We start from the raw sequence: 16,866 nt of genomic DNA, 5'->3' as shown, positions 1-16,866 counted from the left end.
AGTAAAATTTTCTAACCACCCACTGGTTCCACAGTAACGGTGATTTATAAAGTAGGGAAGTAACTTTACTTTATAAAATTTATAAAGCAGAGTTACAGCAAGTTAAAGCATATAATAATAATTACTTACCAAGTATTTTATGTCGGATTTTCGCTAAGTTTGGCAGAATAAATCTTTATGAAACAACTTACTATAGTTAAGTCTATCTTTTTGTTTATACTTTGGTTGCTCCGGTACCGCCCACCATGAAAGCCGGAACGCCCATTAGTGGGCGGTAGGGACCAGGCTGACTGCCACTGGTTCAGAGTGTCGCATAGTCACGTAAAAAGCTAGAAGAGGGGGAAGCCTGTATTTATTCCACACTACCATGGTCCAGAGGCTTCATATATATTTTATTTCATCATCAGAACAACCCTGAGAAGGAAATGTCTGTTTTATAGATGAAGTTGAATTTGAGAGAGATTGAGAAAACACTGCTGATAGGTGGCAGAACTGGAATTTGAGCCTTGGCCTGTGTGTTTGCAAAGCCAATGCTTTTTTCATCAGACTGCCTTTTTAATAACTTTTCTATGTGAATGAGATTATATCACCTGCCCAGCAGTGATTTTATGGGATTTTGCCATTAAAACAAAAAACAAAAAACAAAATAAAACACACACACACACAGTGAGCATAGGGGAAGTGTTTCTCGCTTATTTTCTCTTTTTGTATAGAATATCAGAAAGTGAATTGCTGGATCTCTCATAAATACCTATTTTTTTACCCATTTATAGGTATCGTGGGAACAAAATTTTATAGTACCTTTGACTTAGAGGTCAACTAGTCCATCTCCCTTATCTTTTTTTTTTGTTAAGGGAGAGACAAACTCCTGCATGCCCCCTGACCAGGATTTACTTGGCTCTGCCCATCTGGGGTGTTGCTCCATTGCCCAGCAACCAAGCTCTTCTTAGTACCTGAGGTGGAGCTCATGGAGCTATCCTCAGTGCTCAGGGCCAACTCGCTCCAATCAAGCCATGGCTGCAGGAGGAAAGGAGAGAGAGAGAGAAAGATAGAGAGGGAGAGAGAGAGAAGCAAGAGGAGGATGGGTGGGGAAGCAGATGGGCACTTCCCCATGTGCCCTGGCTAGGAATTGAACCTGGGACATCTGCACGTAGGTCCGACACTCTTATCACTGAGCCCTTATTCTGGCTCTCAGCATGTACTGTCAAGGCAGAATGCTATATGTTATTTACATTCTGGTTGATACACATTTGGATCAGATTTATAGTGTTCTTTTTTTTTTAAATGTTAATTTTATTGATATTAGAGAGAGAGGTGGAGGGAGAGAGAGAGGCAGCCAGCCAGCCACAGGAACATCAATGTGTTCCTGTATGTGCCCTTACCAGGTATCGAATCATTAACCTCTGAGCTGTGGGTCGATGCTCTAACCAACTGCGCTATCCGGCCAGGGCTGTAGTGTTCTTTTCTTAACTCTTCTGTGATGGAGCATGACCTTTGGAGTCTGAGTCTGAAGAGAGATTTCCCTTCTGTTAGCTAACAGATGCTCTGGAAGATGCATCTACATTCTATCCCATTTGCGTGGAAAGGATGGTTGAGTTCTAACCCGGGCTTTAAGGAAGCAGAGAGAATGCTCCATGGTGGGCTAATTCAGACTTCTCTTACTGGCCTTTTTCCAAGCTTGATATTTTTAGATTTCTCTATACTGTTTTAATTATTTGTGCTGATAGCACTGCCAGCAGTTCTGCTCCAGTGGAGCCTGACTGCTGGATAAAAAAATCAATGAAGGGCTAGTGATGGTGTGGTGATTGCTAGTGGTAAATCATGAAGCTGCAGTTTGAATGAGAAGGTTAAGGTTTTGCATCTGGGACTGCTGAGTTAAGACATGACTTTGAACTTTGACCTGTGGCTTAGGCCTGAACATGATGCTTTCCATGGAGGTGGCTTTTGCATGCCTTTTTTCCCTTGGATAAGACCTTATTTAACAAATAAATAAACTGAGTATTGATGTGATTTCTCCATAAAGAAACACCTTTTCTTTTCCCCCCCTATCTAGACAAAACTACCCCAGGGAATTCCTGTTACTTTACTCTTTGCTTCTTGCTGGGTGGAACATTAGAATTGTCAGGCGCCAGCCTGGTTGGCTAACCTAATGGAGTAAAGTGGTTCCAGCTCCGAGTAATGGTGAACTTGGAGAAGGGCCCAGTGTAATTAAACCCCTGGAGTAAAAAAATTGATGTTGCTCTTTATTCATTTCAAAGAAAAGGCTTGTAGGTGGGAAAATGATATATTCCAAGCAAAGAAAATGTAGCTCTAGAGATCTGTGCCACTGCCTTGAAGACTGCTTGGTCCTATATTAATTTTAGATAATTCAGTAAGAGAAAAGTTTTTCTTAGTAGACAGCATTGCTAGACAGGGTAAAATTGAGGGAGTTTTCCAATTTATTAAAAGACTGTCCAGTGGGTTACATATAAATTATATAATCTCCAAAGCAGTTAAAGGCTGTTTGAACACTTATAACTCATATTTCCCCAAAGACTACAAATTTTGTGGCCTTTAGGTATCCTGTCTATTCCTTTCCCTGCTCTTTTGTGTTCTGTTTTGTTTTATAGTAAGTAGTCAGTATTTTCTTGGCAAGTGAACTCAAGTTGACTAATGTGGTAGGCTCCCAAAGAGGAAGCTAAGGAAAGAAAAGTTCTAGAGCTTCTTTTTTCTAGATAGTAAGGTAATAAACCTGTGTAGTTTTAAAACACTAAGTTTGTGGTAATTTGTTACAGCAGCAATAGGATACTAATAATTTTATACTCACAGAAAAGTTGTAAGACTACAGATAGTATCCTCTGCTCATATTCACCTATTATTTATATTTTACTCTTATTTGTTTTCTCTCTTTTTTTAAATTGATTTGTGAGAGAGGAAAGTGGGAAGGGAGAAATTGAGAAGTATCAACTCGTAGTTGTATCACTTTAGTTGTTCATTGATTGCTTCTCATGCATGCCTTGACCCAGGGGCTCAAGCTGAGCCAGTGACCCCTTGCTCAAGCCAGCAACCTTGGGCTCAAGCGAATGACCTTTAGTTTCAAGCCAGTGACCTTGGGATCATGTTGATGATCCCATGCTCAAGCCAGCAACCTTGTGCTCAAGCTTACAAGCCTGTGCTCAAGCCAGTGACCTTAGGGTGTTGAACTGGGGCCCATAGCATCCTGGATTGATGTGCTGTCCATTGTGCCACTACTGGTCAGGCTCTTGTTTTTAAATTGGGTTCTTTATCTTTTAGTTGTTGAGCTGTAAATGTTCTTTATATGTTATAGATACTGGTCTCTTATCAGACATATGATTTATAAATATATTTCCCATTCTATAGATTGTCTTTTCACTTTCTTGATAATGTCCTTTAATACACAAAAGTTTTTAATTTTGATGAAATGTAAGACCGGTGGCCATGCCATGCAGGTTCACATTGGATTCAGGCAGAAAATAAATGAACTGTGGAGCCAGAAAATGGTGGGCTATTCTGTTTATTAGAGTCTCACAATGGCAGATGAGCAAGCAGGCAGGAAAAACTGCTTCCTTCTCTCTCTGGACTCTCAAGCCAAACAGGCAGTGGGTGGGGGCGACCCCCTTCCTCAGCAAACAATAGCAAACAATGGTCCCTCCCAAGCAGGCAGGAAATCCGCAATTTGCAATCTGCTGCCCTGAGGGCGAGCACCCATAACTTTACATTGCCTATACACACATGGTGCTGCCTCATGCTCATGCACTAATCAGGCAAAATATAAGTGAGCAAGCCTAAACACACTTGTTTGCCCAATATGAAGCCTAATTTTTTTTCTTTTGTTGTCCTTACTATTGGTGCCAACTAAGAATCCATTGCCAAGGCCAAGGTCATGAAGATTTCCCCCTATTTTTCTTCTAAGAGTTTTATGGTTTTAGCTTTTATATTTAGGTCATTGATCCATTGACATAATTTCTGTTTATAGTATGAGGTAGGGGCTCAACTTCATTTTTTGCAAATGGATATTTAGTTGTCCAGTATCATTTGTTGAAGAGACTCTCCTTTCTCTGTTAAATTGCCTTGGTAACCCTGGTTGGAAATCAGTTGGTTATGTATAAATGTGTAATTTTATTTCTGGAGTCCAAATTTTATCCCTCTATTTACTTTTGTATGGGCTGAGTTTATTGTTTCTTCCTTTGATAATAGGATCGTGGAGTTGATAGCACTATTTTCCAGAATCCCAAAAAGCTTCACCTGACTATTGGGATGTTGGTACTTTTGAGTGAGCAAGAAATCCAGCAGACCTGTGAGATGCTAAAGCAGTGTAAAGAAGAATTCATTGAGTGAGTAATCCACAGAAGTGGGCGAGGGTGGTAATCTGTACTAGCATTTTTTTCTTAGTATCACAGACTTGTTTTTGGCCTAGAGAGCTGGGTGACATGGGAACAAAGTTTGTTGACCCATTTATAACACTTAACATTGGAACATTGTCTGAAAGCTTTAAGAAGGATTTAAAATTTATAAATTTTTATGGAAAGTCTGTACTTTAAATTATACTAGGTAATTAGGCAATTTTTTTTTAACAGGACATGCCATTATTTTCTACAAAAAGGAAATTCTCTTTATTATCTATCAAAGAGTATAGGCTACTGTATTAGTTTTCTGTGCTGCGTAACACATTACTACAAGCTTGGTGGTTTAAAAAATATGAATGCCTTATGTAATTCTGTGGGATAGAAGTCTGATTGGGTTTTACTAGGTTAAAAATCAAGGTGTGGCAGTGTTGTTTTCCTTTCTGGAAGCTCTAGGGAAGAATCTGTTTCCTTGCATTTCAAGTCCAGCTTCTAAGGACCATACACATTCCTTGGCTAGTGGTCCCCTTCCTCCATATTCAACACTAGCAACATTGCATCTTTCTGACCCTTCTTTTGTCACATGTCTCTCTCTCTCTCTCTCTCTCTCTGGTCACAGCAAGGAAAGGTTCTCTGCTTTTAAGGACTCCTATGATTTGATTGAGTCCACCCAGATAATCCAGGATAATCTTTCCTCTCAAACTCTGTGACCCAAATCAGTGTTTTTCAGCCGCCAGTCCATGGAGCGGTACCAGTCCGCCAGAAATTCCGTGCTAGTCCGCGAAAGAGCTAACCACCGGTGATGTGGTCTGTAATCTTCATACAGTGTCACAGTGGGTAATTTTTTCACAGACTGCAGGAAATTGCTGGCAGACCAGTGGCTGAAACACACTGACCTAAATCACCTGTGCAAAAGTCTCTTTTCTAGATAAGATAGTGTGTTTACAGATTCCAAACAGGATGTGGGCATCTTTGGAGGGCCATTATTCTGCTTATCATGCTAACTCAGCACGACAACATGATTCTCTAGGGAAGTCTTCATTGCATTTCAGAAATGCAGACATTAATTTTTTTTTAATACAGGTAATTCTTTGTGAGTCAATTATGAGGATACTAAAAAACAATCCAAACAAATGTTTTGGCTCAGAGGAAACATTGCTGCTCGTTGGGGAGAGTTGTTATTCTTTTTACTGTAAAATGCTAATATATACATACATCTGACCTAGCAGCTTTATTTCAAAGAAGCATCTCTTCCCCCTCTCACTTTACTCCTTTTACTTATGGTTGATGAAAAACAAAAGAAATTTGAAAATTGACTCACTTGAATAGTTTTTTAAATCCGTTATAATATTCAGGTCCCATACTGTTGTATCACTGCGTTGTAGAAATGGGTTATTGGGTTTATTGGGTAAAACAAGATAAAAGGATTAAAAATTTTTTTATTCATTTTAGAGAGGAGAGGGAGAGACAGAGGGAGAGAGAGAGAGAGGAGAGACAGAGAGAGAGAGAAGGGGGGGAGGAGCTGGAAGCATCAACTCCCATATGTGCCTTGACCAGGCAAGCCCAGGGTTTTGAACCGGCGACCTCAGCATTTCCAGGTCGACGCTTTATCCACTGCGCCACCAGGATTAAATTTTTTTCTCCAGTTATGTTGTATATGAAACTGTATAATATAACTTATTTTGGGCCATTTCTCTTTTTCCATTAATTTCTTTGAAGACAAAATACTTTTCTTGAGCAAAATTATAAGCTGATTTGGTTTGCAGTCTGTCTATTCTTTCTGAATCTGAAATAGCAAGGAATATTTGTCTTGTTTGCTCAGTAAGGAATGTAACTGTTTTCTCTTCATATTACGTGAAACTCAAAATAATTTGGTGTTTGTAGTACATATTTACAATTTTCCTTGCATAACATAAAACTTTATGCTTTACCTTACAAAGCAGAGCAATTTTACCTGGTTTAAGAATGAGTTCTTAGAACTCATTCTCATACAACTCAACAACAAACAAACAAACAATACTATTAAAATATGGACAGAAGACCTGAACAGACACTTCTCCCAAGAAGATATACAAATGGCCAACAGATATATAAAAAGATGCTAAACTTCATGAGCTGTTAGGAAAATGCAAATCAAAACTACAATGAGATACCACCTCACACCTATTAGATTGGCTGTTATCGACAAGGCAGATAATAAGTGTTGGAGAGGCTGTGGAGAAAAAGGAGTCCTTATTCACTACAGGTGGGAGTATAAATTGGTATAGCCATTATGGAAAACATTATGGAGGTTTCTCAAAGAATTAAGAAGAGAGTTACCATATGACCCAGCAATCCCTCTTCTGGGTATCTATCAAAAAAGTTTGAAAACCTTTATTTGCAAAGATATATACATCCCTACCTGGAGGAACCGAAAGTATCCTTTGATAGATGACTGGATAAAGAAGATGTGGTACCTATATACAATGGAATACTACTCAGCCATAAGAAATGATGAAATACTGCTATTTGTGACACATGGATGGACCTTGAGAATATTATGCTAAGTGAAATAAGTCAGTCGGAAAAAGCTAAGTATGCCCTGGCCAGATAGCTCAGTTGGTTAGAATGTCATTCCAACATGTCAAGGATGCGGTTTCAATCCCTGGTCAGGGCATAAATGAGAATCAGCCAATGAATGCAAAAATAACAGGAACAAAGTTGAGAAAGTCGGACGTCACGGAAATGGCGCCGTGAGAAGCGCGTCTGACAGCTCTCCCCTAAATCACAACAAATTTATCAACTAGAAACAGAAAAATTTATCCTCGGAGCATTCCGGAGTTCCACACAAACTGAAAGCAAAAGGACTGTTATCACTTGAATCTGAGAGACGAGGGTGTGGAGGAAGCTACCGCAGCAGCGACGCTCATTCAAGCCGCGAGGGAGTGCGCCTGCGTGCTATCAATAAGACCACCCTCAGATGCCAATAAGAAAGAGGAAATCGAATATTATGGATACAAAAGAAAGAGAGGTAACACAAATAGATGTGGAAAAATCTATGGAGAAAAGACTTAACATATTGGAAGCCTTGGAGCTAAATGACAGAGAATTTAAAATAGAAATCTTAAAAATACTCAGAGATATACAAGAAAACACAGAAAGGCAATATAGGGAGATCAGAAAACAACTCAATGAACACAAAGAATATATTACCAAGGAAATTGAAACTATAAAAACAAATCAAACAGAAATGAAAAACTCAATTCACGAGCTGAAAAACGAGGTAACAAGCTTAGCTAACAGAACAGCCCAGATTGAAGATAGGATTAGTGAAATAGAAGACAAACAACTTGAGGCACAACGGAGAGAAGAAGAAAGAGACTCAAAAATAATAAAAAACGAGAAAGCCCTACAGGAATTGTCTGACTCCATCAGAAAGAATAACATAAGAATAATAGGTATATCAGAGGGAGAAGAGAAAGAAAATGGAATGGAGAATATACTCAAACAAATAATAGACGAGAACTTCCCAAGCCTGTGGAAGGAACTAAAGCCTCAAATTCAAGAAGCAAACAGAACACCAAGTTTTCTTAACCCCAACAAACCCACTCCAAGGCACATCATAATAAAGATGACACAAACCAATGACAAAGAAAAAATTCTCAAGGCAGCCAGGGAAAAGAAGAGTACAACATATAAAGGAAGGCCTATTAGATTATCATCAGATTTCTCAGCAGAAACTCTACAAGCTAGAAGAGAGTGGACCCCAATATTTAAAGCCCTGAAAGAGAGGAACTTTCAGCCAAGAATACTATACCCATCAAAGCTATCCTTCAAGTATGAAGGAGATATAAAAACATTCACAAATACAGAAAAGATGAGAGAATTTATCAACAGAAAGCCCCCACTCCAGGAAATACTAAGGGGGGTTTTCCAACCAGATTCAAAGAACAAAAGAAAACAACACCACAAGTAACAGCTCCACCAAGAACACAATAAAACCAAACTTAAACTGTGACAACAAAGGAAAAAAAGGGGGGAGAGGATGGAGATTAACAGTAGCAAAGGATGATGAAGTGCAGAAATACTTATAAGATAGGGTACTACAATGAATATGGTAGGTACCCTTTTCATTACTTAATGGTAACCACCCTTAAAAAAACCACCACAAAAACACTTGACTTAAAAAAGGTAGCAACAGAGGAAAGAAGTATGGAACACAAACAAACAAAAACAAATGATAGAAAAACAAAAGAGAAGAATCAAACTAGATACAAAACTAACAGAAAGCAATTTATAAAATGGCAGTAGGGAACCCACAAGTGTCAATAATTACACTAAATGTAAATGGATTAAACTTACCAATAAAAAGACACAGAGTAGCAGAATGGATTAAAAAAGAAAATCCAACTATATGCTGCCTACAAGAAACACATCTAAGCAACAAGGATAAAAACAAATTCAAAGTGAAAGGCTGGAAAACAATACTCCAAGCAAACAACACCCAAAAAAAAGCAGGCGTAGCAATACTCATATCTAATAATGCTGACTACAAGACAGAAAAAGTACTCAGAGACAAAAATGGTCATTTCATAATGATTAAGGGGAAGTTGAATCAAGAAGACATAACAATCCTTAATATATATGCACCAAACCAAGGAGCACCAAAATATATAAGACAGCTACTTATTGACCTTAAAACAAAAACTAACAAAAATACAATCATACTTGGAGACCTCAATACACCGCTGACGGCTCTAGATCGGTCGTCCAAACAGAGAATCAATAAAGATATAGTGGCCTTAAACGAAATACTAGAACACCTGGATATGATAGACATCTACAGGACACTTCATCCCAAAGCGACAGAGTATACATTTTTCTCTAGTGTACATGGAACATTCTCAAGAATTGACCATATGTTGGGCCACAAAGACAATATCAGCAAATTTAGAAAAATTGAAATTGTACCAAGCATATTTTCTGATCATAAAGCCTTGAAACTAGAATTCAAGTGCAAAAAAGAGGGGGAAAAACCCACAAAAATGTGGAAACTAAACAACATACTTCTAAAAAATGAATGGGTCAAAGAAGAAATAAGCGCAGAAATCAAAAGATATATACAGACAAATGAAAATGAAAATACGACATATCAGAATCTCTGGGATGCAGCAAAAGCAGTAATAAGAGGAAAGTTCATATCACTTCAGGCCTATATGAACAAACAAGAGAGAGCCGAAGTAAACCACTTAACTTCACACCTTAAGGAACTAGAAAAAGAAGAACAAAGACAACCCAAAACCAGCCGAAGAAAGGAGATAATAAAAATCAGAGCAGAAATAAATGAAATAGAGAACAGAAAAACTATAGAAAAAATCAATAAAACAAGGAGCTGGTTCTTTGAAAAGATCAACAAAATTGACAAACCCTTGGCAAGACTCACCAAGGAAAAAAGACACAGGACTCAAATAAATAAAATCCAAAATGAAAGAGGAGAGATCACCACAGACATCATAGAAATACAAAGAATTATTGTAGAATACTATGAAAAATTATATGCCACCAAATACAACAATCTAGAAGAAATGGATAAATTCCTAGAACAATACAACCTTCCTAGACTGAGTCATGAAGAAGCAGAAAGCCTAAACAGACCAATCAGCAGGGAGGAAATAGAAAAAACTATTAAAAATCTCCCCAAAAATAAAAGTCCAGGCCCAGACGGTTATACTAGTGAATTCTATCAAACATTCAAAGAAGACTTGGTTCCTATTCTACTCAAAGTCTTCCAAAAAATTGAAGAAGAAGCAATACTTCCAAACACATTTTATGAGGCCAACATAACCCTCATACCAAAACCTGGCAAGGATGGCACAAAGAAAGAAAACTACAGACCAATATCTCTAATGAATACAGATGCTAAAATACTAAACAAAATACTGGCAAACCGAATACAACAACATATTAAAAAAATAATACATCATGATCAAGTGGGATTCATCCCAGAATCTCAAGGATGGTTCAACATACGCAAAACGGTTAACGTAATACACCATATCAACAAAACAAAGAACAAAAACCACATGATCTTATCAATAGATGCAGAAAAGGCTTTTGATAAAATACAACACAATTTTATGTTTAAGACTCTCAACAAAATGGGTATAGAAGGAAAATATCTCAACATGATAAAGGCCATATATGATAAACCATCAGCCAACATCCTATTAAACGGCATAAAACTGAGGACTTTCTACCTTAAATCAGGAACAAGACAGGGTTGTCCATTCTCTCCACTCTTATTCAACGTGGTGCTAGAAGTTCTGGCCAGAGCAATCAGACAAGACAAAGAAATAAAAGGCATCCATATCGGAAAAGAAGAAGTAAAGCTATCACTTTTTGCTGATGATATGATCCTATACATCGAAAACCCGAAGGACTCCACAAAAAAATTATTAGAAACAATAAACCAATACAGTAAGGTCGCAGGATACAAAATTAACATACAAAAGTCCATAGCCTTTCTATATGCCAACAATGAAATATTAGAAAACGAACTCAAAAAAATAATCCCCTTCACGATTGCAACAAAAAAAATAAAATACCTAGGAATAAACATAACAAAGAACGTAAAGGACCTATATAATGAAAATTACAAAGCATTGTTAAGGGAAATCGAAAAAGATACAATGAGATGGAAAAATATTCCTTGTTCTTGGATAGGAAGAATAAATATAATCAAAATGGCCATATTACCCAAAGCAATATACAAATTTAATGCAATTCCCATCAAAATCCCTATGAGATTTTTTAAAGAAATGGAACAAAAAATCATCAGATTTATATGGAACTATAAAAAACCCCGAATAGCCAAAACAATCCTAAGGAAAAAGAATGAAGCTGGGGGCATTACAATACCTGACTTTAAACTATATTATAGGGCCACGATAATCAAAACAGCATGGTATTGGCAAAAAAATAGACACTCAGACCAATGGAACAGAATAGAAAGCCCAGAAATAAAACCACATATATATGGTCAAATAATCTTTGATAAAGGGGCCAACAACACACAATGGAGAAAAGAAAGCCTCTTCAACAAATGGTGCTGGGAAAACTGGAAAGCCACATGCAAAAGAATGAAACTCTACTACAGCCTTTCCCCGTGTACTAAAATTAATTCAAAATGGATCAAAGACCTAAATATAAGACCTGAAACAATAAAGTACATAGAAGAAGACATAGGTACTAAAATCATGGACCTGGGTTTTAAAGAACATTTTATGAACTTGACTCCAATGGCAAGAGAAGTGAAGGCAAAGATAAATGAATGGGACTACATCAGAATTAAAAGTTTTTGCTCAGCAAGAGAAACTGATATCAAAATAAACAGACAGCCAACTATATGGGAACTGATATTTTCAAACGACAGCTCAGATAAGGGCCTAATATCCAAAATTTACAAAGAACTCATAAAACTCAACAACAAACAAACAAACAATCCAATAAAAAAATGGGAAGAGGACATGAACAGACACTTCTCCCAGGAAGAGATACAAATGGCCAACAGATATATGAAAAGATGCTCAGCTTCATTAGTTATTAGAGAAATGCAAATCAAAACTACAATGAGATACCACCTCACTCCTGTTAGATTAGCTATTATCAACAAGACGGGTAATAGCAAATGTTGGAGAGGCTGTGGAGAAAAAGGAACCCTCATTCACTGTTAGTGGGACTGTAAAGTAGTACAACCATTATGGAGGAAAGTATGGTGATTCCTCAAAAAACTGAAAATAGAACTACCTTATGACCCAGCAATCCCTCTACTGGGTATATACCCCAAAACCTCAGAAACATTGATACGTGAAGACACATGTAGCCCCATGTTCATTGCAGCACTGTTCACAGTGGCCAAGACATGGAAACAACCAAAAAGCCCTTCAATAGAAGACTGGATAAAGAAGATGTGGCACATATACACTATGGAATACTACTCAGCCATAAGAAATGATGACATCAGATCATTTACAGCAAAATGGTGGGATTTTGATAACATTATAAGGAGTGAAATAAGCAAATCAGAAAAAAACAAGAACTACATGATTCCATACATTGGTGGAACATAAAAATGAGACTAAGAGACATGGACAAGAGTGTGGTGGTTACCAAGGGTGGGGGGGGGGAGGACATGGGAGGGAGGGAGGGAGAGAGTTAGGGGGAGGGGGAGGGGCACAGAGAACTAGATAGAGGGTGACGGAGGACAATCTGACTTTGGGCGAGGGGTTTGCAACATAATTTGATGACAAAATAACCTAGACATGTTTTCTTTGAATATATGTACCCTGATTTATTAATGTCATCCCATTACCATTAATAAAAATTTATTAAAAAAAAAAAATAACAGGAACAACAAAATCAGTTTTTCTCTCTCTCCCCACTTTCTCCCTTTCTTCCCCCTTCCTGTTTTCCTCCCTCCCTCCCCCCTTTCTTCCTCTCTCTCTAAAATCAATAAGTAAAAGATTTTTAAAATTAAATAAAAAACCCCATATGATTTCACTCCTGTGTGGGATAGAAAGCTGAAACTCATAGACAACAGTCTGGTGGTTACCAGAGGAAAAGGGGGTGGAGGGTAAAGAGTAAAGGGGACCAAATATTTGGTGATGGAGATGACTTGACTTTGGTGGTAGGCACACAATGCAATATACAGAACATGTGTCACAAAATGTTAACCAGTGTCACCACAATTAAATTAAAAAAAATAAAAATAAATTATTTTTAAAAAGTTAATGAAAAAAGAATGAATTCTGATACTTTAACTTATTCTTAGTTAACCTTTTGCTAAACTGAAAACATCTGCATTTTCTTGGCTGCCATTGGAATAATCCTGCTTTAAAAACATTTTAAACATAGATAAAGTATTTGTTTAGGGAAGTATTTGTGGTGTGTGTGTGTGTGTGTGTGTGTGTGTGTGTTTGCCTTTTGAAAATCAGGTCACAGGTTCTTAATCACTAAGGGTTTATCCTGAGCTATGTGAGGATTTAGCTGAGTTCCTCTCTTTTATGTCTCTTGGTGCCTTTTGTGACTACATGCCAAATCTGAGTTCTTTAAGTATGTTGGGGTTGTTGTGCATAAACAATGCAGAGCAGCCTTACTAGTTCCTAAGAATTTTTGACATGACAGGATGAAAACCGTAATTGTAATTGTAGTTTTTCAAATTCAGCAAAGCTTTTGAAATAGGACAAGTTACCCTGCCAAAAAATCTGCAATGCAAGCAAAAAAACTTTGAAAAAATATGCTCTTTTCAAGAAGCTGGAGAGATTTGAAACCAAGTAAAACAAGCCTCTCTAAACCTCTTCTCCCACCTTCCCTTCTGCTCCACACACTTGTTTAAAAAGTATACACTGCAAAGTGGATTTATTTTGAGAGGGAGGATGAGAATCAGAATTGGTTGTTTGGATTGGTTAGAAGTGCCTTGTTCTCATAAAATGAAGAAATATTTCCTAAAAAATAAAAATAGTAATATTACAGCTCTGGCAAATAAAATGTATCATCTAACATTTTTTTCTTTATTTTTGTTCTTTGATGTTAGCCTTTATACTTGATACACTTCAGTAAACAGTAGCATTTCTAACCTGAAACTTTTATGATATAAAGATCTCAAATTAAAATAGAAAAAATGAAAACATTGAAAATTAATAGACCAGTGTATAGTATACTGTAGTTTAGTTTGATGGCTTTTAAAGTTAAAGTATTAAATAAATGTGACTATATTGGAATTTAATTAAAACTGTGGTGCTATATAAATATTTTAAAGACATGGATGGTTGAATATTTGTTTTAAATTTGGGGGTGGTTTTTGAGTTAAGACATTACCTGACGTGAAACAGAACTTTGATTTTAATTCTTAAGCTAAAGACTTGTGTGGCTATATAGAATTATTTGTAGTGAATTATTCACAGTGTTCAGTAAATGCTGAAGCTCCATATGTGTCCCTTGTGACTTTTCTTTGTGAGATTTAGAGCACAGACAGCACAGGATGGCTCTGAGTATATCATCCGACAAAAAGGCAGCACTTCTGTAGCTCCAGTATCACTCTACCTGTACCTAAGTGTTCCCAATAGGCCTGAGGCTAAACCAAATGAGTTAAAAAGGGACAAGGAGGAGGAAAGAAAAGGAGAAATACCAATGGACCAATGTTAGTTGCTAATTATTTCCTCAGATGTCACCAAACTGAAAAATATGCTCACTGGTGTTCTAGGTGGAATAGTTTAGTCAACAAGACAAAGAGCATTTATTAGGCAAACCACTGCATTTCTCTCCTGCTCTTTAATCTTTCTCTTGGTAAATTCTAGGGGTAAATTGAAAGAGTTTGTTTCTACTCATAAGGCAGGCTATGGATCCTGTTTCATTTTGTTGTTGTTTTGTTCTTGGTACCCCATCTAATTCTAAGGATTTAAGGTAGTTTATAGTGAGCGTGTGTATACAAAAGAAATTTTGCCCTGGCCTGGTCGATCATTGGTTAGATTATTATCACAGTATACCAGGGTTGTGGGTTTGATTCCCAGTTAGGACACACACAAGAATCGACCAATGAATGCATAAATAAGTGGAACAATAAATTGATGTTTCTCTCTCCCTCCCTTCCTTTCTTTACCTCCCTTCCTCTCTCTCTAAAACCAATAAGTAATTTTTTAAAAAAACAAAAGCTCAGAAACCATAAAGGTGGAATGGGAAGAAAATTCTACCTGAAAACCAAGGTAAAATAATTATGCTTCAGCATTAAAATTTAATACTATTTTTGAGCACCAGTGTACTTGAACTAAATTATAGAAAGAAACAGCAATTATTACAGTTTTAGGTTTTTTTTTGTAGAATCTTTTTTAAAAATTTTTTTATTTATTTATTTTAGAAAGGAGAGGGAGAGAGAGAGGAGAGACAGAGAGAGAGAAGGGGGGGGAGGAGCTGGAAGCATCAACTCCCATATGTGCCTTGACCAGGCAAGCCCAGGGTTTCGAACCGGCGACCTCAGCATTTCCAGGTTGACGCTTTATCCACTGCGCCACCACAGGTCAGGCCAACAGTTTTAGTTTTAATAAAAAGGAGCATAATACTTTTTTAGGAGAGAATCTTTTTCTGGTTTTTAGTTCAAGAAAAACTGATCATGTAAATCTTAACATTAATAACCCAGAATGATGATAAGCAGTGTCTTCAGTAGTTTTGCAGAAAATACAAAAACATTGTTCACATTGCTTTTTCTTGTATTGACCCCTAGAAGTTGAGGATACAACATTAAAAATTAAGCCAGTAAAAACATTTTAGTGGGAAAATAAATTAATAGTATGGTGCTTTCTGGTGATCTTACTGTATAGGTTTAAAGCTGAAAAATGTAGAAAAATGTATGGCTAGTATAAACTATTTTTTAAAAAAATGAGTTTTGTGGACTGCACTTTGATAGGATTGAATGGCAGTCCTTCATATGAATTCTTTGCCTATTTCTTGGAATGGAGATACACTGTATTGTTTGAAGCTATAGTCCTCAGATAATAGTTGAGAGCTTGGCTTGTATTTTTGGAATATCCTACTTATTAGAGGTAGTTACAGAACACTTATTATCAAGACTAATTTTTCTCTTTCAAATATCTGTCAGTTCAAATATATTTCAGTTATGTAGTTTCTTACTGAGAAAAATTCTCGTCTTGTGTAATAATATGGCCTTGAAGTTTTACAGAAATCTTTACCATTAGGATTCCCAGGCTATCAAGAATCTTTTATGGCTTTAGTTAAAAAACAAGAGAGCTTTTTTCTTTTGACTTTTTGGAATTATCTTTTGGTGGATCATAACATCCTTTTGTCTTTGAGCCAGTACACTTTATTCAATAACGGTTTAGACATGTGTCCACATTATTCTCAAAATAGTCCAGAACAGCTTCTCCTTTTATATAGAACATCCAATTAGTGTTTACCAGAGATTTATGGATCTTTTATAAAGATTTATCCATTTTTTATAAAGCACTGTGCCAGGTGCTAGGGATACAGGAGTGGACAAAATGGACAGAGTCCCTGGTCTCATGGGGCTTGGAGAATGCTGTGTGTGATGAGCTGAGTTTTTAAAACTATTTTAAAATTAATTTATTGATTGACTTTAGAGAAAGAGGGAGGAAGGGAGATAAAGAGAGAGAGAGAGAAAGAGAGAGAGAAAGAGAAACATTGATTTGTTGTTCTACTTATTTATGCATTCTTTGGTTGATTTTTGTATGTGCCCTGACGGGGGATCAAACCTACAACCTTGGTGTATCGGGACGATGCTTTAACCAGCTGAACTATGTGGCCAGGGAAATGAGCTGATTTTTACCTGGGTTTCAGCCTGGCACAGCAAAGCCTTTTCTGATTGAAGTGTAAGTCTATTTAAGGGGTCTGGGAAGAAGGTAAGATGGTGGGATTTACTTAACATGAAAGTAATACATGTGGGTTTTAGAAAAGCCAAAAATTGCAGGTAAACAAAATTATCACTTGTAATTTTACAATGCAAAGAAAATTAGCA

General features: G+C 37.0%; 1 protein-coding gene across 2 annotated transcripts in view; it reads left to right on the top strand.

The window, feature by feature from the left end:
- ASCC1 (activating signal cointegrator 1 complex subunit 1) overlaps positions 1-16,866 on the top strand; it is a 129,634-nt gene that overhangs the window by 22,529 nt on the left and 90,239 nt on the right. For both annotated transcript variants that reach the window (XM_066242677.1, XM_066242678.1), the window contains exon 6: positions 4,198-4,334. In XM_066242677.1, the coding sequence (XP_066098774.1) occupies positions 4,198-4,334 (137 nt within the window). The remainder of the gene's footprint in view (positions 1-4,197; positions 4,335-16,866) is intronic.

This window comes from Saccopteryx bilineata, chromosome 9 (assembly GCF_036850765.1).
Source record: "Saccopteryx bilineata isolate mSacBil1 chromosome 9, mSacBil1_pri_phased_curated, whole genome shotgun sequence".
NCBI lineage: Eukaryota > Metazoa > Chordata > Mammalia > Chiroptera > Emballonuridae > Saccopteryx > Saccopteryx bilineata.
The sequence above is the reverse complement of the archived record's forward strand: the minus strand, read 5'-3'. Positions and strand labels throughout refer to the sequence as shown.